Source organism: Pavona decussata, unplaced genomic scaffold (genome assembly GCF_977016875.1).
Source record: "Pavona decussata unplaced genomic scaffold, jaPavDecu1.1 SCAFFOLD_366, whole genome shotgun sequence".
Classification (NCBI taxonomy): domain Eukaryota; kingdom Metazoa; phylum Cnidaria; class Anthozoa; order Scleractinia; family Agariciidae; genus Pavona; species Pavona decussata.
The window spans coordinates 899,410-924,834 of record NW_028145742.1 but is presented as its reverse complement, the minus strand read 5'-3'; the positions used below and the strand labels follow the sequence as shown (position 1 = coordinate 924,834).

The 25,425-nt window shown below is 38.1% G+C and overlaps 4 protein-coding genes across 24 annotated transcripts in view; 1 reads left to right on the top strand and 3 right to left on the bottom strand.

The window, feature by feature from the left end:
- Positions 1–495, bottom strand: part of LOC146452596 (anaphase-promoting complex subunit 7-like) — a 46,842-nt gene extending 46,347 nt beyond the window's left edge. The window contains exon 1 of the mRNA XM_085097424.1: positions 270–495. Coding sequence (XP_084953550.1) covers positions 270–338 — 69 coding nt within the window. The 5' untranslated portion in view covers positions 339–495. The remainder of the gene's footprint in view (positions 1–269) is intronic.
- A 99-nt stretch (positions 496–594) lies between these two features.
- On the top strand, positions 595–4,751 carry LOC146452595 (peptidyl-tRNA hydrolase 2, mitochondrial-like). Its single transcript, XM_085097426.1, has 6 exons — positions 595–828; positions 1,744–1,839; positions 1,990–2,043; positions 3,027–3,094; positions 3,531–3,643; positions 4,589–4,751. The coding sequence occupies exons 1-6, from the start codon at positions 691–693 to the stop codon at positions 4,636–4,638; spliced, it is 519 nt and encodes a 172-aa protein (XP_084953552.1). The 5' UTR covers positions 595–690; the 3' UTR covers positions 4,639–4,751.
- Positions 4,752–7,449: 2,698 nt separating this feature from the next.
- Positions 7,450–16,603, bottom strand: LOC146452594 (uncharacterized). Of its 21 annotated transcripts, XM_085097487.1 has the most exons (17): positions 16,296–16,349; positions 15,577–16,262; positions 14,666–14,772; positions 14,504–14,569; positions 14,342–14,407; positions 14,179–14,244; positions 14,010–14,081; positions 13,831–13,911; positions 13,650–13,730; positions 13,469–13,549; positions 12,549–13,064; positions 11,472–11,684; positions 10,923–11,093; positions 10,452–10,599; positions 9,479–9,597; positions 8,416–8,745; positions 7,450–8,045 (listed from the first exon to the last, which is right to left on the bottom strand). In XM_085097487.1, exons 3-17 carry the CDS (start codon positions 14,759–14,761, stop codon positions 7,860–7,862), a joined length of 2,292 nt encoding a protein of 763 aa, XP_084953613.1. In that variant the 5' UTR covers positions 14,762–14,772; positions 15,577–16,262; positions 16,296–16,349; the 3' UTR covers positions 7,450–7,859. The 21 variants fall into 21 exon arrangements, with proteins under 21 accessions (XP_084953613.1, XP_084953611.1, XP_084953617.1 ...); XM_085097485.1 differs by having other exon boundaries at positions 14,666–16,603; XM_085097491.1 differs by lacking the exon at positions 14,010–14,081 and having other exon boundaries at positions 15,577–16,602.
- A 986-nt stretch (positions 16,604–17,589) lies between these two features.
- LOC146452593 (uncharacterized) lies at positions 17,590–25,098 on the bottom strand. Its single transcript, XM_085097592.1, has 13 exons — positions 24,908–25,098; positions 24,701–24,812; positions 24,055–24,148; positions 23,476–23,530; positions 22,429–22,569; positions 21,789–21,866; positions 21,553–21,635; positions 20,536–20,637; positions 19,561–19,706; positions 19,070–19,241; positions 18,449–18,561; positions 17,989–18,073; positions 17,590–17,894 (listed from the first exon to the last, which is right to left on the bottom strand). The coding sequence occupies exons 1-13, from the start codon at positions 25,017–25,019 to the stop codon at positions 17,826–17,828; spliced, it is 1,362 nt and encodes a 453-aa protein (XP_084953718.1). The 5' UTR covers positions 25,020–25,098; the 3' UTR covers positions 17,590–17,825.
- Between the last annotated feature and the right edge of the window lie 327 nt (positions 25,099–25,425).

Genomic DNA, 25,425 nt, shown 5'->3' with positions numbered 1-25,425 from the left:
ACATTATTATCCTAATATATCTGAAAACACAAAGTCAATAGTTAAATTAAAATAAGGTTATGTTAATTAAGCTTACAAAATTGACAACAAGCAAGTTAAGTAAAAAATATTCAAGATTGTATTTGAATTTTTTAACAATCTTGGAGAGATAAAGTTGGAGAATAAAGTGGATGTACCTCACATGATTGAGATTAACTATAAAACTCAAGAAAAACTTAAAATCAATTCAGAATAACACGAAGATTTGAAAACAAACTATAATATCTCACCAGGAGCTTGGCACTTGAAAACAGTCCAGCTTCATGTAAAGCTTTCACCTGGTCTAGAGGCGACGACATGGCTGATTCCACCTCAGGAATAAGAGTGACCTGTGTTAATTAATTTCTCGTTGATTACTAAATAAATCACGGCTTTTCGATATTTCAAGATGAAACTTTTCACTCCAAAATATTTAAAGAAGAACAGGTCTAGAAAAACACCGAATTTGAACTACGCGGGAGAGAATCAGTCAGCAGATGCTGCGGGCAATTTATGCGCACGCCTTGCCAGGTTCTTCTACCGCTGTTCACAATAAAAGCAGTCTCGTCATTGAGAGGCAGTGAATGAGCGCGTTTTTTGAGCGCCATATACAAGTTTTTAAAATCCCATAATCGATTGAATTTTACGTTTTTTGTTTGAAGATTCTGTAGAATGAAAGACAAAATGGAGTATTTTAGGATGAATGTGGAAGAATTAAGTGGGTCTGCTATTTTAATATTAGCTTTTCTGATAGGTATTTCGCTTGGTTGGATTATGAAAGGATTCAGGTCACAAAGAAATGATGAACAGGTAAGAGGGTTTAGCTGACCTTTCAGAAAGATATACAACCTAAAAAGGAGAAAAGAAGGGTGTATTGTATGTCAGTTTGGCATTTTTATTAAATTCAGTAATAAGTCTTGAATATGGGCTCCTTCAAACCATCCCCCCGCCCCCTCCCCACTCTTACACAGTATACATGTAACCTCAGTAGTTTCCTTAGTGGGCATAAAGCAGTGAGTTAAGGAAGCTGTTTGTGGCCTAATTCTGCTCTCCAATATTTTTCTAACCTCATCTCCACTTATACCCTGTGGGCAGAGATCCCTTCAATCTTTTCCCAAGGATTTGAATTTCATTAGGGGAGAAGGGATGGCAAAGGTCTTGTCACAGTTTTCGACGCTATTTTGACGAGTAGGCAAAGAGGCTTGAAATAACAGTGTTTGTGTGGAAATCTGGTGTTAAATAATTTTCATAAAACAACACTTCTGAAAAATTCATGAATTGGAAACTTTTGGCACTAGGAAATTGGAGGGATGTAGCTGTGCCAGAAATCGTCCAGTCGCGTTTTGAACTTTCCATACATTTTGTCTGTATAGCGAACCAGCCGTGAACTGCCACTAAAAATAGCTTGCAGGAAAAAATACAGGGAAATGTATAACATCAGATTTCCTTACAAACACTGTCATTTCTAGCCTGTTTGCCTACTCATCAAAATGGCGTTGAAAACCATGATAAGGCCTATTGTGGTGAGGGCACTAGCCTCCCACCAAGGTGGCACTGGTTTGATTCCTGTACTCGCGTCATGTGTGGGTTAAGTTTATTGTTTTCTTGGGGTTCTCCGATTTCCCACCCTCCACAAAAATCAACACTTCCAAATTCACAAATTCTGTTGGTAATGAAGAACCAAATGCAAGCATAATTCAGAATAAATTGTGTTTTTTCTTTCAGCATGTGACCTCAGCATCAGATGGATGTGGAGAATACAAAATGGTTTTAGTGGTTAGGCAAGACCTTGGAATGGGCAAAGGGAAAATTGCTGCTCAAGTAGGTAAATGGCAGCAACAACAAATTGCTGATCTATTTTTAAAGTTAATAATATTTATCTCTTGGATGCAGGATGCAGAAACTTGCATCTTTCTTTATAACTATCACAAAATGCTTTTGCGAGTATGATTTCCCTTATCTTTGTTTCAGTGTTGCCATGCAGCTGTTGGTCTTTGCAAGCAACTTGAAAGAAGTAATCCTAAGGTAATAAAAAAATACTCTTTAATGCCTTTATTGTTAAATTCCCTGCATACCTGCTTTTGTCATAGTACTGGGTTTCAATAAGTTTTGAATAAGGTGCCGGAGCTTAAGCCAAACTAAGTGGCAGCTTGAGACTTGTTTCTCAGAAGCATTTCCGTGAAAATTAAGTCGATGGGGGTGTGAGTTCAAATAGACACCTGTACACATCTGGTCGTCACCTTCTAATGAAACCATTGGTCATAATAACTAGTCTTGGTTTGTCTGTCTGACTCTTTCTGTCTCTCTAACTGTCTTTCCAGCTACCTGTCAATCAACCAGTCTGTCTATCTGCTGAATTGAAACTTAAAAAATTCCATTAACTTTCAAGTGAAATTTCAGCCTGGATATAAATATTTTAACTGGAAGTTGTAATTTTCCACTATGTTCCTTGGCAATTGTTCTAACTTGATTACACCCGCTTGTCCGTCTGTCTATGTACATCTGTCTTTCTGTTTTTTGTCTGTTGTTTGTAAGCAGAGATGTACAATGTGATCAAAAATAGTTGTTTAATGTTAGCTAACCTATTCACATGCTTTTCATTTCAATCATTTCCAGTTATTTCAAGTCAGTCAGCATTTACACTGTTCTTGGATACAGGCTGAAACTAAATTTGCAAAATTATGGTTCTTGCTTGAGCTACTGTATTTGTTCTTCCCAATCCCTTAATAGCTTGGCCTCTCTACTGTTTAGAAAGGAACTGTTTTTTTTATAAGACTTCAGTTACTGAAATGATCTTTTTTTATTAGACACACTTTTATTTTAAATAATATTTTACATTGTGGGTCCTTGTTTGTTTCTACCAAAGTAAATCACTACATATGTAACATCTAGTTTATCATTGTTATAGAAAATGTCATCATGATGGTACCCCATTGTAGCATGTTAGAAGATTTGCTAAAAAATCTGTCATTTCAACGCTGAATCCAGTCACCTTTTTCTATTTCAAGCTCCTTCATCAATGGGAATCAACAGCTTGTGCGAAAGTTGTTGTTAAAGCCCCAGATGAGACAACCTTGTAAGTATACACAGTAATAATCATATTTTATTTAAGTGGCAATGTGTTAAACACTGTGGCACCAATAATATTCAGGGCACTGTAAGATTAAAGTCTCAAAGAACCACTACATGTACAAACTCAACATAAAAAATCAACATTAAAAATCCCAGTTGGTAGGGAGGCATATTATCAGTTGGCTATTCACAAGGTGTTGCTGAGGATTTAATCAGGGGACTACCATAAAAACAAACATGTATTGATTTAGTGTTAAGAGAGGAGATTTGAAGCCTGGACCGCCAATTTACAAGTCTGTTCCTCTGACTACTCCGTCACGCTGCCTTCCTCCAACGTCATGATCTGTTGTCCATAGTTCCTGTGTATCGAAAACGCATGATACATATTCCATTATGTTATGATGTTCTGTTGACATTTTCCTTGGCTTTTGGGTTTGTAGGGTTGATCTTGCACGAAAAGGAAGATCAATTGGCTTAGAAGTTTGTCTTATAAAAGATGCAGGAAGGACACAAATAGCTCCTGGATCTAAAACTGTTCTTGGTGTAGGACCTGGTAAGAAGTTTATTTTGTGTTGTTCCAGAAAACATCCATATACTCTCCCCTTTAAGGAAAGATTTTTCTTAATTCGCATCTCTCGAGTTAAATTTTCTCTGAAAACTTTTGACTGTGGAGACCCCTCCCTCCTCCCGTCAGGATTTCTGATCACCTTCCTTGGGGGTGGGTATAAGTCTGATTTTCAGGAATCACTTGTATTTACGAGCAATCTGGCCATCTTGTATTTTCTGTTTTCCGAGTGTACCTGTGTGCCTCACTGAATAGTACACCATTCTCGTGTATTTGTTCAGAATTATGGCGAATTCTTCTGTGCTTGATATGTATCTTAAGGTGGCTTACTACAGTTTTGAGTATTAATAAATTTCTTTACATGCGATTTCACGTAAGCAATTACATGTGAGCAAATATTACATGAGTGATCAAGGAAAACAAACAAGCAGTTTGTAATGTGCGCGCACACAAGTGAATGGATTTTCTTGTGTATTCAGAAGTGACATGCTCAAAATGGAGGTTTTACAAAACGTTTTGCGATCTTAATTTCTCGAAATCTAGCCATACGACCTATCCCATTTTGCCATTTTCTTTGATATGCAAAAACCTCTCTTACAGATGTTTGTTTTAACTTGGAATGAACGTTTATTTTGATCCAAAGTTTAAATGGTAAAATTTTGCGGTAGGGTCGTACAGGTGGCTTTTGAGTAAAACATTTTCAAAGAATAAGAGCCCAGTCCTCTGATGGCCACTCAGCCACTTGTTTTGCGCCACTTCTAGCAAGAGTATGGAAAAATAACAAACACCCGTTGTCTTGTATGATGGTTTTGACTTGCATTTGTTTGTTCCCTCACAATGAGGACCAGTGATCATATTATTGAAAGCATCTGGTGACCCCCATAAACTGTAGTGAGGCACCTTAAGGTATTTTATTATGATGTTCAATTGTAGGCCCAGTTGATCTTGTGGACCAAGTGACAGGCCATCTCAAGCTGTATTAACAGTTTGACAATGTAACTTACTTTATATTATTTCAATGTCAATGTAACTCTTGTAAACGTGCCTTCCATGTATATATCTATTTTATGAATTCATAAATGTTTTGCTGAAGTTGTTTTATTATACTTCTCTGAGTTGAACCGATGTACCACTGGAACCTAGCCAGACCCCCTCCGTTCCCCACACCCCCCCCCCCCAAAAAAAAATGATGTCAGTGTTTCTCAGAACACACTGTTTATCCTCTGTAGCTCTAATTGAAAAAACATCCCTGGCTTTTTCAATTCTTGTTGTTAAGCGCAAATACTCTAACTGTCTAGGTGCACACAATTTAACGCAACAGTCTCAGGGGTGAAAAAGGGCACAATTATACAAACTTGACATGCATTGAGGGCTTATTATTCCCCTACGTTGTTTTGGCGTTTGTCAGCGTATGACTAACGAGACCACACGTCATGTTATTGCACTGAAAGATCCTGTGTTTCATTCGACCGCTTTACAGATGGTGAGAGAGTGTCTGGATTGGTTTCAGTAATTTCCGGTTATCATTTGAACTCTCAGTCATTTGTAAAAAGATTGTGTTTTTAAACTCGTCACGGTAAACCCTCTTCTCATTTTGAGTCTGAAGGTAAAACTCAAAGTTCTATCAGCTGTGCTTGCATTTGGTGCTGTTTGTGCGAAGAAATATGCGAAAGGAAAGAGTAAAAAACTTAATTCATGAAATTAGTACTTTACTATAAAAAGCCTTGTTGCATAAAGGCTCCGCAAAGTCTTTTGTGTCTCTTTTCCGTTGCTCTGCGTTTTTCAAAAACAGCCACTGGGTCTGTTTGCTCGACTTGTGTTTGCCTCTTACGTCTGTTTAATTATTTCAAAAAGAAATTGCGCCACTCCAGCCAATCAGAGAAAATACTCCGAATTCCCAGTTCCTGCCATGTATTAAACTCGCCAGCGGGAAATCATCTTACAGTAGTCTTTGTTAAAGACGTTTAGCATCGTGTCAGGGAGAAAAAGTAAAGTAACGTAATTTATTTAATGTCAATAACACGGGGAGTCCTTGCACAATCTCCCGAGCCAGAGGCTCATGGTAAAGTGCTTGGCGGTAATCCAGATCGAATTGTTGTTTTTTGTTGGTTTTTGAGGAGAGGGGAAAACCGGAGTACCCGGAGAAAAACCTCTCGGAGCAAGGACTAGAACCAACAACAAACTCAACCCAGATATGACGCCGAGTCCGAGTATCGAATCCGGGTTACATTGGTGGGAGGCGAGTGCTCTCACCACTGCGCCAAAGTCGAATCTGAGACAAGACCTTCAACTATCAGATCGAGGTCACAGTGCCGGCGATTGCCTCGGTTGCATTAAGTTTGCCACTGCGCATGCCTTCTGTCCATTTCGGGAGAATGGTTGAATGTATTCTCGTCCCCAGAGCCAACACGGATTTTAAAATTGATCCAAGTCGTTGATCAAAAGAGCGTAGGCTCTGGGAACGAGGATGGGTTATATACTGTTATATGGTAGTTCTTTCTAAGAAACTCGGGCTTCCCGAGCGGTAATTACTAATACAAAGGTGTTTTTGCGCGTTTTATGGCCATGCGGGAAAAGAAGGTCTTAGCAAGGGCTATTGGAATCCAAATATGAAAATTAAGGGTAACTAAACATTTCTCAGTAATTCTTTTAAGTAATTGAAACCTAAAAGCTTCAATTTCGAAACAAATGCGGTGCACTGTTATGTTAATCAAGTACTTCGCATTTTTTATCAACCGCTAAGATCGAGAAAAAATAAGAGTTTGACAAGTAAACGCAAAATATAAGAGGACTTCGTGACAGTGATATTATTTTCTTTAATAATATTGTTTTCAATGAAATATTTATATTTACAAAAATAATAAAGTGAAAAAAAATTACACAACACTCAAACATGGGGGATCGTTCGATTGACCAAAATCAAGAATGAGGAACAATTAGACTATAGAAAAGACCACAATGTTGTTTTTTTTTTTTTTTTTTTTGTAGTTGGTACCTTTAAGGCTGAATCCTGGCGAGTAGTTTTTATAAATATAAGCTAGCGATACTGTTATTATGGATTATAAACCTAAAAGGCCCGGTTGTTCGAAAGCCGATTACCGCTAATCATAGTTAATGGCGGGAGATCCCATTAACTATGCTAATCCAAGTTTGATTAGTTAACCGAGGTCAAAATCTTTTGGAAAAACCTTCATAATTAGCAAGAGGTGTAATAAGTAATTAAACTCAAATCAAGATTCACGTTAACCCAGCGGGATTAACTTAATCGGGCTTTGAACAACTGGGCCCATGATTTCAGTTTTACTCAAGGTGCACTCTCTGCGCACTTCTAAAGGGACGATTACATGAACCGGGCTGGCTCTGTTTGCCGAGATCTCTGAACGCAACATGAAGACCAGCATGATTAGTCAGGGTGCTGGTACAGCGATCCCAGCTAATTAACCTATAGCTACTTGGGACCTGGACGCGATTCCTCCACCAACAATTTCACACGACAAAATTCCGCCTTACAGCAAAATGGCTAATCGAAACTGCCATACTTCGATAAAACCGGTAAGTCCGCATCATTTTCATGGATTTATTTTTCGCATTCAAGCAGTTTGATAACCGGTCGTATCGAAATATGGCAATTTTTTTAACCGGCAACGTGTACATTTATCCAGCGCCCAGCAGGCCCGTCTCATGTAATTCCAGGCTGAAACTCATCTTGGCAAACCCCGGCTCATGTAATCGGTCCCTAACAAGTGTTTACCTATCCTTTGAAAGTCTTGACCCTTGTTTTGTTTAGCTGTGGCTTGAATTTTTTTTTTTTTTTTTTTTTTGCTTTTTCCCGTCAAAACTAAAAAAAAATGATCATCCCAGAGCCTCTCAAACCCTCTTAAATGCAAGAACTCAGTTTGTACAATTGACGCTGATTTTGCGATGTGCTCATGAAACATTACAAGATATCAAGAAAATTCAGATAATTTCGTTAATCGGCATGCTAGTAACATATATACAACAAGGTTGAAGGCCATGACAAAATCAGCGTTTATGTTTTTTTTTCACATGATATATAAACGTTAAAGTATTTAACTGAATTAGTAAGCTTTTGGTGTCAGTAATCGGTCAATCAAACGAATCCCCAAATAATATTTACATTACTTTTTACAATATTTGAATATAAAAATTTATACGAAAATATAATTTTTCTTTTCTTTTCGAGTCAAACTGTTTGGCGAGCCATCAATACCTCGCCTGTGATGAGGTCAGTGGGTGTGTGAAGTGTGTCGCCCCAAGCCGCCATTTCTTTTCGACGAGCAGTTCTGGATTTCTTCTGAGGCGGCAGTGTCTTCTTGGAACCAAATTTGAATCTTTTAAAAAGGTTCCTCAGAAAGGAAAAGCAGCCTCTCTGAAAGAAACGAAATTGAAAGATTTTTGACTTAAAGAAAGTGCTTTCTTTCACAACGAGCAAGTATTTCTGCTGACTGTTTATTTGTTTAAAGGTAGAAACTAATGATGAGCCCACATCGATACCAAAGTACTGATATTGCGATACTTCCTTTTGTAATAGGAAAATAATCGATACCATTCCACTTGGCCACCGCGACTCCAGCATGCTTAACTGTGTCACATGACGTTGAATCCCCCTCCCCCGGTAGTTTCAGCTCTCACATGGACCTTCCTAGAGAGAGTTAGCCTGAGTACGCTAGCGGCGTTTTCTCAGCTGTCTTCGCATTTAGTTCAAAATCTTAACAGATACATCGTGATATTATATTTACCTTCTTAGAGCTTTCCTCCACGACCTCCAGGTCTTCTTCGAATTCAAATATCACCACGTCTTCTATCTGTTCTTCTTCCGCGTTTTCTTCTTCTTTTTCTTTGTCATCTCCTTCGTCCTCGTCATTTCCTTCTTGCACCAGTTCGCCTTTTTCCTGCAACTCCAGTTGTTCAATAACCTCAATCTTTTCAGCTAACTTCAGCTGCTCTCGGTTGCTGGCGAGTTGTGCAGCAATCTGCTTGTCACTGAGTCTCAAGTTTCTGCGCATGCTCTCCCGTTTGTGGTTAGTTGTCGGGTGATGTATTTCTGCTTGCACTGTAACAACAGTCGGCTACAATAAAGAAAACGAAGAACTGTTTAAAACTAATAAATAACAACGAGAATTTCGCAAGTAAGAAAAGGTAACTGATGATGATGCATGATGATGACGACCAGGGTGGCGGAAAGGAGGGGGGGGGGGGGCTATGGATACCAGCCTCGTAGCTGAATGGGCTACCCTGGTTAAATAGGGTTACTTACAAAAGCACACTTACGGATTAAGGACTAGGTATAAAATTCGGACTGAAGGCTGAGCCGGCGCAAGTGTAAATCTCAAAAAAATGTTAGAGGCCAGATAAGGGATAGAGCGTTTTCACTCACGTGGCTAGCAGCCATGCAATTTTATTGGGACAAAAGAAGGTTTTACATAAGAAAAGAGTCCAACTCCCAAAGGATTGGTTTTGTACACCAACATGGCTGCCGTAACGTCATCATGAAAAGTCTCTATTCAGATTTACGATTTTCGCTCCAAAACGTGGCTAGGGGGTAAAAAAATGAACTTCCTAAGTGAAATAGTGTTTATATATTTTTTTTTCAATCTGGTCGGTTCCTTGGTGTAATATCATTTTATAGACGGATACGAGAAAGGCTCGGGTAGAATTCATGGTTTCGTTTATTTCCTTCCGGTTCAGATTGATCGCTTACAGAACCTTTACCCATGTCTTGGAGACAATCAAACAGGCAATTCCGTAAAAAATAAAGGCTTTTTTTGATAGGTTAAACGGATTCATAGAATTGCCGCTTACCGGGACTGCTGCTGACTCGACGGACTGGGTACTAGTAGTAGAGCATGTCTCTGCCCAGGTCCCTCCCGGTTGGTCCATTTCCAAGGAATCCTTGAATTGCATCCCTTCATATAACACTTCTGTACAAAATGAGGAAAAGAAAAAGGAACCAACAGTTATCACTTGTATTCCGGATTCTTGGCTTGTGCACAGCACAACGTAACATGACAGCTCCGTCTCCAATGAAACGTAGTAGGATGACAGAAAAAAGTCTTGCTCTCTACTCTTATAAGTTAAGTTTCTTTTATTTCCAGTGTCCAAATGAACAATAACTTAAAGAGGAAAGTGTCATGGGGCTTTTGACCTCTTTTGTAGAAAATGGTGAAATAAGACCTTCACTTAGCTACAAAATAATTTTAGAACATCGAGAGCAAGACATCAGCTAAATTCTTTAAAGGAATAACTCGTGATCTGTTCAAGCGCATTCTGGCCCCAGTTGTTCAAAGGCCGGATAACTTTATCCGTTGGATAAGGCACTCTTCAGCGTCTAAAATATACTTCACGTTAAACGTTGTCCAAGGTTTTCGTACACTTCCCAACTAAGCAGTGGTTAGAGTGCACATATTCGGTTGTACAAGAGGAAATACTGAAATCTTTGCACATATTGAAACCGTCGGATAGTGACTTATCCACTGGATAAAGTTATCCGGCCTTAATTGAACAACTGGGGCCTGGAAACAAAATGCGAGAACTTGAAAAACATTAGCCTAACATTTTTCAAGTTTCAATCTATTCCGACCTACTCTGTCTCTGGCCAGAGGCACTAATAGACTGGTTTAAAATTAGTGCAATGGGATGATAACTTATAACAAAACTGGACACTTATTTTTTTTGTTTCTGTCGACAGACAAACATTTTTGGGTTTTGAAATGCCATCAAATTCGTGTGATACTTCCCCTTTAAACTGAATAATAAATTAAAGATTTCTACTCACTCTTTTGTTCGTCATCTTTAGTCTTCTTATTCTTCTTTTTCTTTTCCTTTTTCTCTTTTTTACTTTCTTTTTTCTTTGATTTTCTTTTGGCCTGGGTTGAAGCCGGACTGACCTTTAATGGCTCGTCTTTGATTTCTGGGCAGTTGACCTAAGGTGAAGTCGAACTGGTTTTTTATAAGTTTAATTGTTAATTCTAGTACAAACATTTACAGCATTTAATCATTAAACTATCATTCCACAACCAATACTATCAACGATTTACAAACATTAATACATATATCTTATTCGATGATGTTACATATAATAAATAATAGTGGAATGATATAGTGTCTTAGTATCTAGATTAAAACGAAATCATTGCATTATCGAGTAATCGGTGTAAACTACGAAAAAAAGCCTAAATCATATGGCAAACGTTTTGGTATCTTATTATTAAAACAATTTTCTAGGCATGTCTTTCAGGGTTTTTACCTCCTGGGAGCTTGTTTGATCTTCTTCCTTCCTGTCTTCGTGTTTTTCATCAGAATCCTGGTCCTGTTTAGCCAACTCCTCTTCTTTTCCGCTCTGATTTTCATCGAGGTGAACTGATTTTTTGTCCGATTCGGCAGGATTTTCCTCTGCCTGGACATCTTTACTTTCCGTCTACAAGAGAACAACATAAAAGAAACTGTTTACTGGAACAACAAATGATACAAGAAGAGTGGTTAAACCGGCCACCAATTAATTAATATGTTTTTATTAATTGATCAATAATAATAGTAATGCGTTATTTCTATAGCGTCATATCCATTGCTGTCCAATGGCGCTTTGCCATAAACAATTACCTGGATTGTAGTTAAATTAATTACATTAGATTCAATGCTGTATATACAATTACAATGATTCAGAGTTCAGATTTACTAATTAATTCAGTTAAAGAACACTAATATACTAATAATAACCTTTCTTTATATTATAAATTCTACTAAAACAAGCGCTTTACACAAATACTTAAAACACTGTAAGACTCCAGGGTTTTACCTTCTGGGAGCTCGTCTGATCTTCTTCCTTCCTGTCTTCCTGTTTTTCATCACAATTCTGGTCCCTTTTAGCCAATTCCTCGTCTTTGTCAGCCAACAGATGAACTGATTTCTTGTCTGATTCGTCAGGATTTTTCTCCACCTGGACATCTTCGCTGTCCGAACCTGCTTGGTCCTGTTCAACCAGCTCTTCATCCTTTGCAGCTTGTTGACGCTAAAGACGGACAATGGTAATATAGAAATTGGTATTCAATTATCAACTGCAGTGGCAATGATGCGAGAAGTGGGTTAAGGTTACCGTTTGTAAGAGCGACCTGCCTTAAACAACAGCAAGGCCCCGAATGTAAAGAGGACTATTAGGAGAAAAGCCAGGCCCATCCCGTACGAAAATTTATTAAGTATCCCCTGGGGGAAGGGGTAGCAACTTTCTCGTCCATGACCCGGGCATGAATTGTGTAACGGTATAAAAAGGCCGACCGCTTCAAGTGAATTTTTTAAGAGTAACAGATGGGCAACTCATTATACTAATATTTCCAGGCGCTACTGTAAGTTCTGCAAATGATGAGCGAAACAGTTAAGTAGCGCAATGGCCCACTTCCAAAATATATGTCTGCTTGGTACAAGTTGCCGAAATATGTTGTGTCTGCTGGATATTAATTGCAATAATAATTTGTCTGAAAATTACTTTTACATAGAAAGAAGACAGTTTTCCCTTTTCAGGAGTTTTTAACTTGTCTCTTCCTGAATAAACTAGTTAAGTTATATTAGGGGTTTCAGTAGCGTTGAGTGTCGAAAGAATTTCATGTGTGCTTTGTTTGTTTGTTTTTTTTTTTTCACTGCGTTCTGTGATTGGTTAGCAAAACTCGCGTTACTTTCTCAGCCAATGAGATGCAAAACCAATCGTACCTTGCACGCACGCGTTTTCCCGCGCTTGGCGCTGATGACATGTATGTGTTGCTTCGAAAATCTGATTGGTTCATTGCGCTGTTTACTTCTGCTGTGATTGGCCAGAGAAATTACCGTTTTGGTTTTACGACACTCAATTGAAATCCACTTTATGTTATGTTATTGTACTAACCTCGTTTTCCAGCTTTAGAGGGAGCTGACCGTTCTCGGCCATCCACTGCACTCTCTCGCTAATTTTCATCCAAAGCGCTTTCTCCTCCTGAAGAACGAGTTTGACTCTTTTCTTTGACAATTTTTCCATCCATTTAAGGTCGTCCATCTTTTTTAGTAAAACCTTTTTCTCCTCCACAGCTTCGGAGATTCTCTTTCTCAAGGCTCGGCTTTCATTAGCGATTATCTTGTAGCTGGCGACCTTGCGTTCCTCCCTCTCAACAGAGGACAGAAATTCTCGCAAGTCCACCAGACGCGCTTTCTTCTCTTGCAATCTAGCAAGCATTTTGTTTCTGTCTGCACGCAAAGTCTCCGTCATCCACGACAGCTCGTTGCCATGCCAATCCAGGGCATCGTTCACGTCCTTTAGACTTCGCGTCAGAGAATTTTCTTCAGTAAGAAGATCCTGAAGGGCATTTTCTTTGGCGGCTCGTTTTGCCAGGAGTTCATCAAGCTTTTCCATGAGCATTTGCCTTTCCTATAAAACACAATCATGTTAACAGCATGATTATTGTGTCATGAGTATCCGAACTAGTAATCCTGATAAGAGCACTCGGTTTTTTTTCAGAGCATGCCTGTGTTATTTACTGATTAAATACATCATTCTCAAGTACAGAACTTATCAACGTTTAAATGCTGCAACATTGAGGCACATAAAGACAGCCGTGTGTCCGACGAGTTTTCGACTCCGGAAGGAATAACCTTTTCTGGTGTCGCCAGCTCATCGGACACAGATCTCAACTCTGGCGCTGGTTTCTGAATGAATCTGCCTCCAAGTAAGTAACTCTTGCAAGAAAACCACAAGGAAACATTATTACGACCAAGAAATACTCTGTTTGTTCTCTCATCGAGCAACCAATGGCCTCCGTGTGTCATGCTTACCTCGGCGCTGTCAAACTCATCGGACACCGGCCTCAATTCCGACCTAGGTTTCTGAATGAATCCACCTCCGGGTAAGTCAATCTGGCAAGAAAACCACAAGGTAACACTTATTATGAGCAAGAAATGCTCTCTGTTTGTTCTCCTATCAAGCAACCAGTAGCCTGGAGTGCGTCATGCTTACCTCGTCGTTTGCGAATGTTTTGGACGGGGGTTTCAATTCCGACCCCGGTTTCTGAATGAAACCACCTCCGGGTAAGTCAATCTGGCAAGAAAATCAAAAGGAAACACTTATTATGAGCAAGAAATGCTCTCTGTTTGTTCTCCCATCAAGCAACCAGTAGACTGGAGTGCGTCATGCTTACCTCAGCGTTCGCGGACGCATCAAACGGGGGTCTCAATTCCGACCCAGGTTTCTGAATGACTCCACCTCCGGGTAAGTCAATCTGGCAAGAAAACCACAATAAAACATTTATTATGAGCAAGGAATACTTTGTTTGTTCTCCCATCAAACAACTAATAGCCTGGAGTGCATCATGCTTACCTCGGCGTTCGCGGATGGGGGTTTCAGTTCCGACCCCGGTTTCTGAATGAATCCACCTCCGGGTAAGTCAATCTTGCAAGAAAACCACAAGGAAACGTTTATTATGAGCAAAAAATACTCTCTTTGTTCTCCCATCAAACAACCAATAGCCTGTGTGCGTCATGCTTACCTCTCCCGACACTGGTCTCAGTTGTGCCCCCGGTTTCTGAATGAACCCACCTCCGGGTAAGTCAATCTTGCAAGAAAACCACAAGGAAACATTTATTATGAGCAAAAATAACTCTCTTTGTTCTCCCATCAAACAACCAATAGCCTGCGTGCGTCATGCTTACCTCTCCCGACACTGGTCTCAGTTGTGCCCCCGGTTTCTGAATGAATCCACCTCCGGGTAGGTCAATCTGGCAAGAAAACCACAAGAGACATTTATTATGAGCAAGAAATGCTCTGTTTGTTCTCCCATTAAACAACCAATAGCCTGTGTGCGCCATGCTTACCTCTCCCGACACTGGTCTCAGTTGTGCCCCCGGTTTCTGAATGAACCCACCTCCGGGTAGGTCAATCTGGCAAGAAAACCACAAGGAACATTTATTATGAGCAAGAAATACTCTGTTTGTTCTCCCATCAAACAACCCCAAGCCTGTGTGCGCCATGCTTACCTCTCCGGACACTGGTCTCAGTTGTGCCCCTGGTTTCTGAATGAACCCACCTCCGGGTAGGTCAATCTTCCAGGAATTACTTTCCTGGGATTGCATATTGTTTGATTCTGAAGGGAAAAATTAAGTTCAGTGAATGAAGTGAGGTAACTGCGCGATCTTTCCTCTGTATGTTCGTGTCTTTTAATGTCGGCCAGCAAAGTGCGCAATTGAAAAGACATTTTGGCAAAAAGATGATGTTCTTCAAATTACAGTTTGTTTCTTTCTACTCTAGTGTTTGCATCAGTAACCGTTGTAAATTTACTTAGAACGTTGCATGCTTGTATCAGTTGTGACAATTAGGATTCCATGATAGAAAAAAAGGTTGTATCTTTGGTCGGTGTTCTGTGCTTAGCTGAAAAAGGTTCTAAAAAAAGTACTATTTCCTCTTGAAATAAATAAGATGCACTTGCTCATTTGTTCAAATTGATGGGAAACATTTCCCGATCTCAAGGTATAACTTGGTGGAACCTTGTTTCACGAGAGATTATTTAATATTCTCTTGAGAAATCCTCCCCGCCATTTTTTTCGCTAAAAAAAAAAAATAATAAAACAAGCGATGACCAGTTGCGTGAAGGACTTGGGTTAAAAAAGCAAAATATTGTATTTGTTGAAAGCGACATTAATAAAACCTAACACTGGGAAAGATCTTGCTGCTGAAACGTGCAAAAATTCAAAGTGTCGTCCTCATTTTAACTTGGGATAGCTAGGAAAAATAAAGCGAAGAACTTTACGACGCGCGGCGCAAGAACACATCAGCTTGCCACGCGCTAACAAGTGTAAAGAAAATTTTCGTCTAATTTTTCTTTGCATTTAACAATGAAAAATAATCTAGTGAAAAACTTCTTAGCTTGGGTTACTAAGTGTTTACTTACCTTTACGGTCAAAATATCGCTGAATAAAACACAAATTAAGCTTCCTTAACGGTGCGAATGTTTCTCACGCTTTCTCAATCTTTGTCTTTCTTGCGACTGAAAGATAAACACTTCCAGTTGCTATAGTGATGTTTTTTTGTCTTGAAAATGACGTCTATGCCAGCATCATTAGCTCGCGCTGAAGTCAACGGAATAATTATTAATTTCATAAAATAATCAAAGGAGTTGTCTTTTTTGTTACAAACTGACTTTAGACTTCAATTAAAGACTTACGTGGATCAAAAATACATTCTGAGGCACTTATTTGAATTTCTACCCATTCGAAGGCAAGCAGGCTTGTTCCCCAAATTATCTCTGTTCAAGCCACCGCCTCGAAGTTTAAATTGTTCGCTTGGTAATTTCTTGATCCAAATTCCTTACTTAGCTTAAATAAGACCAGAAAATATTAAGGCTTCATATTACTGATGAAATGGTTAAATCAGGAATAGGTTAAATGAATTCAGCTCAAACAAAGAGAACTAAGATGCAATAATGTTGGCTATAACGTTACCGTTCGATAATGAACGAGACTACAAATACATGATTTGAGGAATTAATTGACTTATCTTGTTTGTCCAGTGATGTCAATGCCCCTTTGCAGTCAGTGCTGACGGGAGAATTCTGACTGTCGTTCATTTTTGTCGGAGCTGGAATCCGTGGGTAAAACAGCTGCGCAAAACGCGCGCCCAAGGTAACGAATTTATGGTAAGTTGATAACAGTGTACAAACTGCGCCGGGAGCGCCTTCAACAAGATAAGAAGGAGTTGATAAATAGAGTGCTGCCGTGGAACGGGAAAAAAACCGATGTTTCGACATTGTCTCCTTTAGGGTACAAAAAACTAGCACAGCTGTGTTCGCCATTTGCAGTCGTATTCAAATAAAAATACGTGCGCGTACCGAGATCATGATGTGCGCGCGCGTGTAGGTCGACGAATTTATGGCGCCATCTTCACACAACGAGACTCTTTTTACTATTCCAGCAAACACTTTCAAGCTTCGTGACTTTTCCAGAAATTTATCTGAAACAATTTGGCGTGAATTTGATGCTATAATACTCCTGATCTTAATGAACATGTTTCACCTTTCCTACAGTAACTTTCATGTTTTTTTTAGCTAATTTCAGTGTTCTTTTCAAAAAGAGATAAAAAAATCCAAGATGGCCGCCGTTTGGCAATCAATAGAGATTTAGCATCGCGTATCCGTGAAACGCGAACGTCAAAAATGACCACGTGACCACGATTTTCCCGCCATTTTTCGCGTTTGCCGGTTGCCGTTTCTGCGTGAAAATAGGCTATTTCGCGTTTGCCGTCTAAGTGAGAACTACGTAAGTATTTCTTCCTTTTTTTCTTATACATATAAGTAGTTAATTGTTGAAAACCCGCACCCCAATAATTTTTCCGGCATACTAGGGCCAATTAAGTTTCATGTTTAAAAATCCTTCATAACTCACTTCTTATCGCACTTTTCTTCATGAACTCACCACAGTGAGTCGCAAAACATCTTCATCAAATTTCGAAAAAGGAAATCAAAAGATTCACGCTATTTTACGTGAAACGGAAAGATGACGTTTGCCGTTTCACGTAAACGCGATGCTAAATCTCTCTCTCTCTCTCAAAAAAAAAAAAAAAACTTTAAAACTGCGTAACAATGTCAGGCATTGTTTCCAAGTTGAAGATTAATTATCGCCGAACAATTACGTGGGTATCTCCAATTTTCATTCTGGATTCCACAAGTCCTTGCTAAGATCTACTTTCTCGCCTAATCATTAACCGCGCACGAGGCACCGCCCTAAGAAACGCAAGTTTCTCGGACCACACCGACATGCGCAGAACGTATGTGCAGGAACAAAAGAGGGCACCGTACCCAATATCCTTTTCATTCATCCGCTGGCTCGTAAGAGCCTTTGATATTGTTGAACGAGCCTCTAAGAGGATGAAAGAGGATAGACGGTATACTCACTGAACAAGCACCAAATCTTCGTGAATATAAAATTTATTTGTTTATTTTTCATCACAAATAAGATAGTCTTTAAATTAGCATGGCCTCGGCGTGTATTGATTATCGCTACGCTAACGGTAGCCTGCGAGCAGGCCCTCTATTCGCTCTCATGCGAGACTTATTTGGGGCTCGATCGGCGAGCGAAGCGAGCTACGAGAGGAGCTCGCAGTTAAAAAGCTTGCTCGCAGACTGCGCTAACGGCTATCAGGATTTTAGAACTTGACGGTGTCAAAATCATGGGATCCCACACTCTGCTGAAGGTATTCCCGGTAAAGCCGTTCCTGTGATTTGAAAACAAAACAAAACAACGTTACGCGATTGATGCAAAATTTACAAACTGAGAAGTCTATGTATACTATGTGTTTATACACGCACCTTGTGTCCTTTCACATATCCTTGAACATACGCTCTTTGGTCTAACAGCAGTCTTTTCTGCTTCCGTGACAGGGTAGCCCTTAGTCTGGGGAAAAATAAAACATATTACAAGCTGAGTGTTAGGCATAAATATTGCTGAGATCATACAAATTGATTTGCCTAAAGTGCCTCCAATTTTATGTTGGCTTGCACCTGCTGGATAATTACATACATTTACTTGTTTGTCTATTTCTTCAATCTCCTTTTTTTTTCTTTTTTTGTACTTTAAGCTGTGGGAATCATACCAAAGCAACCCCCAATGAGAAAAACAATTCTTATTAATAAGTTCACTACAAGACAGGGTTCTTTGTAACTACACATACTTGCCTTCTCTTCCAGACAAATCACATGCTAAGCAAAAACACAAATTTAACGCTGGCAATTTTTGTAAAATACAAATGTAACAAACCAGGATGCTTACCTTGAGAGGAATTTTGCTACAACTAACAGCAAGAAGGAGAACACTAGCATCCCTATAAGGGCGTGGTTATGGTACTGTGTTGGGATCGACGACCACATTTTCTCAACAGGAGCCTAGAGACAACAATGCAGAGTAAACTGAACATAAACATACACAATGCAACGTTTATTCTAGAGCACAACTTTGCATAATTTTCACAATTCAAGGGCCCCCTTAAATAAATATTATAGAAGAGACCCACTGGTGCCATCATCAACTATTTCAAAGTAATGCTTTTTTATCTAGAAATTGTTTTTAAATTATGTGTATACTGAAATAAAAAAAATGTTCAATTTGATAAAAAAAAAAAAACTGAAAGCCCAACCGGAGAAAAGAGATTTATCTGCCAACTGGCCTTAATTTGCAAGGTTCCAAAGTTTCATTCAAGTTATAAAACAAACAAACGGCACCATATACATATCATCAATTTTCAGCGTACATCCAAAGGCCTTATTTCATGATGCATTAAATGCCTCCACAAAACAGTATTACAGTAACCAAAGTGTCATAAGATCAAAATTAATGATTTTTTAAATACAACTAGTGCCCGAAGCCACTCTGCAGTTTCTTCCCAATACTTACAGTATAATCATGGAGTTTTTCTGAAACTTCTTTTCCAATAAGCCCATCCAATGTTCCTCTTGCACTGCTGCTTGCAAGGAAGTTGATCAACAATACAAATGGAAGAAGAATACCCAGAAAACTGAAAAACAAGCCCTTGATTCTGGCACGGAGATTGTGAGAACAAGCCTCCCTGCAAAGAATTAATGATTTACCATACATTAGAATACAACATCCAAAAAAAAAAAAACATATTTACAGTTAGTCCACATATCAAGAGTTGCACTTGTACTGTGGATAAACCAATAAACCTGCAGCCTGTCCTAAAAAAATGATAATTATAATTTATTATTACAATTCTTTGATTTGTAAAATGTGACCTACAGTACTGTAAATAGTGTATTAACCTCCTCCAATTCTATCACCACCATTTTCAGCATGTACCATAATACCACAATTTTTATGTACAAAGAAACTTGCAGATTTGAAAAACAGCGCTGCGATATACTCACGTATCTGCAGTCAATTTTTTATCCACCAAGTCAGCAATTTTCTCACAATCCTTTTCAAGTGTGTTTAGTGTATTTTGTATGGTCTGGTTGATTGTCTTCTCCACTTCCTTACAGATGTCTTCAATTTGATTGGCACACCTTGCGGGCTGTAAACAAAATCTCTTTTTATTTATTTTATTTATGGATTTATTAATGGAACAAACTGGCATTGATGTTCCTACACAATTTTTTTTTATATATTTTTTATATATTTATTTTTTTATTTTATTCACCACGACATACATGTACATAATTATTTTTCATAGAAAGTTACAGTGAATAATAGAATAAGATCTTACATAAGTTTACAGTGAATAATAATAGTAAAAGAAGAAGTAAGAAGTGGCGAGGAGACCTCAAGAAACCCCCGGGCTTATACAATGCATACTTCATGTCCTCTGCAGTGAAACCCCATTTTCTTTGGACATTATTGGGGCCAGAAAAGTGACCGTTAACAGAGCTAATTAAGTGAGTTACTTTTCACAAAACTATTTGGATTAGATCATGGTGACAAAGTGCCCACATAACAGAATAATTTTATCGGCCTACATTTATTCCCACCACTCTATAATCCTCTCTAGATAGCCTCCCCAGGACCAAGAAAGCTGTCTGTAATAGATGTTATGGGGTGTCTGTACTTAGGAGAGGTTCAAATGTACTTTTTTCTTTACCACTAAAGGAAAACCATCCTTCCAACAAGAATGGGCCCTAATGCAGCTAACAGACACATGGTACAACCACCTTGCTGGAGAGCAAGTTGCACCCTGGGACATCCAAAACAAAGCAACTTCATCCTGTCAAACTTGAATTTTCTTTGTTTTGTATGTCCCAGTGCGTAGCTTGTTCTCCAGCATGGCAGATTCTGTACCATGTGACCGTTAGCTGCAAAGGGCCAATAACGGATGGGATGGCTGTTAGCAAATGTTTTTGTTTTACCTTATCCAATAATGTTGGAATGTAAATTGTTTGCATTTCAAATCCCGCTCTGTTGAGTCCTGGTCTTTTACAAAGCTCCTGGGTAATCTGCATCAACACCTTCTACTCCAAACGAAAAAAAGGGAAAAAATATAAAAATAAGAAGAACATGTTTATCCAGGATAACTGCATAAGTTTTAAAGAAAACTGCTATCAATGCAGGTCCTGTTGTTAAAAACTAAAAAGATAGAAAGACCAACAATCTTGCAATTAACAATTCAAAAGAAAAAAGGAAAATGCTAAAAATTCTTATAAACATCCTAACTTAAGACATGTTAAGATTATTAAAAATCTGTGCCCCTTTATAAAAGAAGGATTGCTGTATGCACTTAAGATTTACTTTATCCAGATAAAGATTTGGACTGGTTCTTGTGTTATAGTTATGAATATGGAAGTTGCATAACTTAAAGTAATAAATTCTGAAGATACCTATGTCAGCAACAGAATTTAATTTCATAAATTTTGGGGGTATGAGGGTTCTTAATGCTGCAGAGAAGGGCACCACTCATTCTTTTTTCTTGTTTGTAAATCTTTCCAAAGGCAGGTATCATGTTCAGAGTTAATAGGTGCCAGTACCCTGGTCACTGCTTGTAATAAAACCCCTGAACACATAAAATTAAACTTAAAATTAATGTAAACGTAACATAAATATCACTAGTTTAAAAAATCTTCTTCTTGCAAGAAATGCTGGTACTTTCTACTATGCTATCTGTAGAAAAGCTTAAATGCAAACTTTTGACAGAGTACTTTTTCATAATTTGGCAGTCTCTCATACAATGCTTCTTGCTATGAGGGCATACCCATCTCAAATAAATGTTACATCCAGTATTTTGCTTGGACTTGTAATAGAGATTTCAATGGTGAAAAATTATTTTTTTAAATTTTATAGTGACACAGGACACCCAGCTTTTAATGCCTTGCTGTTAGCTACCTGCCTGTGTCTCCACATACAGAAACCAAGTAATATTGACAAAATACCTGTCTATCACTCTCATGTCCTGCTGTGTCTGCTTTGCTTAGATAAAACCTGATTCTCTCAGCATGCTTCTCATTCAGTTTCTCTGTATAGAACAAATTTTTGAATGGTTGCCATAAACCTTCAAACACCTCAATGAAGTTGAAAATAACCAGAGTGTAACAGGAACTTCCATTTTAAATCACCTTTCAATGGTGTATATGTATAAATAGGTTTCAGGGTATTGCAGCAAACTTACCAACGATATTTAGCGTTCTTTTGCAGAGTGCTTGTCCAATGGGATCAAAGAACACAAAAATAAGATCAGCCAGATTGCCTGCAAAAATGGTAAACATTATTTGTTAATGTACATGAAGCAAATTTACTGTCTCACTATATTCGTATTCATGTGGCCTTAGGTTTCTTCACCGGTGTAGCTGCATTTAAGTAGCAACGTTATAATGAGGTTTTCGAACTTGGTTAAGGTCAAACCTTGGTGCTAAAAGTAGTTTTTATTTCATTTTTATTTTTCTGAACTTCTTTAGGGGATAGAACTGATGAAAGGAGTTAAACAACAAATTAAAAGAATTGCACAGTGTTGAGCGTTATACATTCCAGAATTAAATATGTTTTAATAGAAGTTGTAGTATTTTTGTACCACATATTAATCTTCACATGCATCAACAAAAGCAGTCAAGAAAACATCACCTCTTATGATTGCCAACTTCCAGTTGATATTTTTTTGTTACATTACAATAACAAGCATCGTTAATTTGATGGCCACTTCACTTTGGTATAATTAAAAAAAGAATGATTCAAGCTTCGTTAAGAGAAATTTAAAGATTGCAAGAAAAACATGTACAAATTAACTAGACTGAATAATAACATGACTAACTCACCCAACCATAGGATAGAATCATCCACATCGAACGCGTATTTCATATCTCCATCAACAAGTCCAGGAGTGTCAACAAAAGTTACCAAACTGAACTTCTTTTGCTTTGATGTTGAAATTTCAGTTGTTAAGTAATCAACAACACCTAGAAAAGTGGTATGAGAAAATTATTGTACTGGTGTGTGACATCAGCAGACTGCAGATTCAGGATGATAAGACAGTGACGAGCCTAATAATAATAATAATAATAATGCTGATTTATTAATAAATCCTATCACATCTTTTAATCAGACAAATTTCAACATATTTACAAGAATAACAAAAATGATAAAAGTGTTTCTTTTTTTTACAAAAACTCAAAAATGTTACAGCTGATGGGACTGGGTTACAAATTAAGAGCTAGCCTAAATGTATTACAAGCGTAAATTTCTAGAAACCCCTAGTACGAATGGGAAAACAGCTACAAAGATTGAAAACCATGGTTGGAAAAAACTGTTCTTACATGTACATCTATCTGTCCGGCATTTTGGCAGCATGTTGTGGAGATCGTAACCGTGGCATTGCAAGCTTAAAGGAGGTGGAGATGGTGGTGTAAATGTGATCCTGGTAAATTTATCTTTTTTTTAAGGCATAGATTGTATCTTCCATCATCTAGGCAGCTGCACTTAGCCTTTCATCTCACGGAGACTAATGAGGCTTAAGATACCCCCTAGAGTGAAATCTAGGCTAAACCTGGACCTTGTTTGGTGTAAATATCAAGTTTCAGGTTAGAAAACAACTGTAGAAAACTGCTTAGCTTATGATAATGGCATTTTTTTTTTCTGTAAGCGCCTCTCTCGTCTGTAAGTCTTTTGCTGTAAGTGTCGACTTATTGTAGTTAATGTTAGTTTTGCATGATGTAGCTAGTACTTGCTGATATTTTTGTAACACTGTTGGTTTTGAAAATAAAAAAATACAGTTGCAGAAAAAAAAAAGTTCCAGGTTAGAGCCTAAACATGCATGTACTTTTATTCAATTATTAATGTTTTTGCAATTATCAGGTAAACATTACCTTCAAGGTCTTGTAATGATTTGAAATGTGGGTACAGATGCAGTGTGGCATTTCCCTGTTTAATAATTAAAAAGAACGATTAAGTTTGAACCTTATGATTACCCTCTAAGAAAAAATGAAATATCACAGAAAAATATTTTGAAAGATAACAAAAATGCTAGCATGGTACCACAAAATGTTTCCACAACAGAGTTTTAAGTTGATAAAAAAAAAGAAAAGAACAATAAATAAAAATTCACACAGATAACATATCCATGATATTTTGACTGATGAAAGGCAATTTCAAGTTCAAGTCCTTGATTGAAAATTAACATATACAGATGAGGTACATTGACACCTTCCAAGATTGTTTAAAAACTCTGAATCCTATCTTTTACGATCGTCTATAATTTGTTATATAAAATTATATTAATTTTCTTCTCAAGGACTCAAACTGGCTCAGAAATGTCAAGGGCGTGTTTATACGTGTAGAGTTAAAAATCGTCAGTCATTTACTTATTTTCGAGATGTGCTGTTTCTGCATGACAAATCATGTCACTTTCCAATCAAGGAAATGTATTTAACATTGAGATATCAAACCGTTAAAGATTCTCTTTTCTTTCCACTGGTGACAAAAGTGAATCCCTGGGTCTCTATAGCAACACCAGTCTTCTGAACATGTTCTTCCACATACCTGTTTCAAGAAAATACATTACATGTAGCATCAGAGTAAGTATAAAGAACCACAGAAAATGATCTCTATATTGAAGTAACCGTACAGTAGATACACAGTCACTCCTAGCTGCATCTAAATTATTTTCTTATTCCAAGGGAAAGTGCATCAATGTACTACTCAAGAATACCTGAACTATGGGACAATGAAATCGCAAGATCGCAAATTTGATCCGCGTGACCTTTTTTTGTTTTTTGCTAACTCAAATGCTTCAAAATGTTAAAGAATGAGGCAACAGGTTGGTTTAGTTTGCAAAATAACTTACAATAATAACTATTGGTCTTCCATCATCCTCCCCACCCCCCCCCCCCCCCACCCCCAACTTCCCCTTAAAGGTGTTAGTTGTACCCACTAAATATATAGCCTGTTTTCAGGAAGGACTACATCAAGTCAGAAAATAAAATTTCCCTAAATTGTTTAATGCCTTATCGTTATTATCAATGAACTTCTTTTATTGAGTTTAACAGCGCTCTATAACAAATAAAAAAATACAAAATTAAATTTAATTCTCACCAGTTTATAAAAGAACTCTTTCCTGCAGAATGATTTCCCAACAACAAAATAGTGATCTTCTTTCTGGGAGCCAGAAGATTTAATCCCAAGCCACTAGCAATGGCAACAAGACCTGAAATCATTAAATCCAGGCTTCTTAAAATTAAATGTTTAATTCCACGTCACCTCACAAGTCTGCCAATTAAATATAAACACGAGAATTTGTACCTTTTTCCTTCTCCGTGTACAAATCGTGGCATTCCTTGAGGATTTTTTCGTTTACAGACACAGTAGATGTATCGGGAGCATTAGCTGAAGCCCTTTGTTTACCAGATGGCATTTTTGAATAAGAGAGAAACGGATACCAACGGAGAACTTCGATCCCAAAGAACTTCTTTCACAATTTTTGTAAAATCTACCGCTCTTCACCTGAAATGCATCATGGGTTATTCTGCAGCTCCGCTGACCAAGACAGCTTCCGCGACCTGAATAAATTAGAAGTGCTACTGGTACACTTCATGTGCCTATAAGGAGCTGTTCGTGCCTAAGACTACGGGGTTCTTTTTCGCCTATGCAGCTGAAAATCTTATGAGAAAGTAGCCGTTCTTGGTCAACGTTCAGGCTAGTCATCTGGTTCAATCACTCACGCGTGGGATTCTGGGAAATAAAGAAAAAAAGACCCTGGTCGACCTAAGTAAAAAGTTTGGACTTTCCATTACCTACTCACAGGCTGTGATTAAATGATG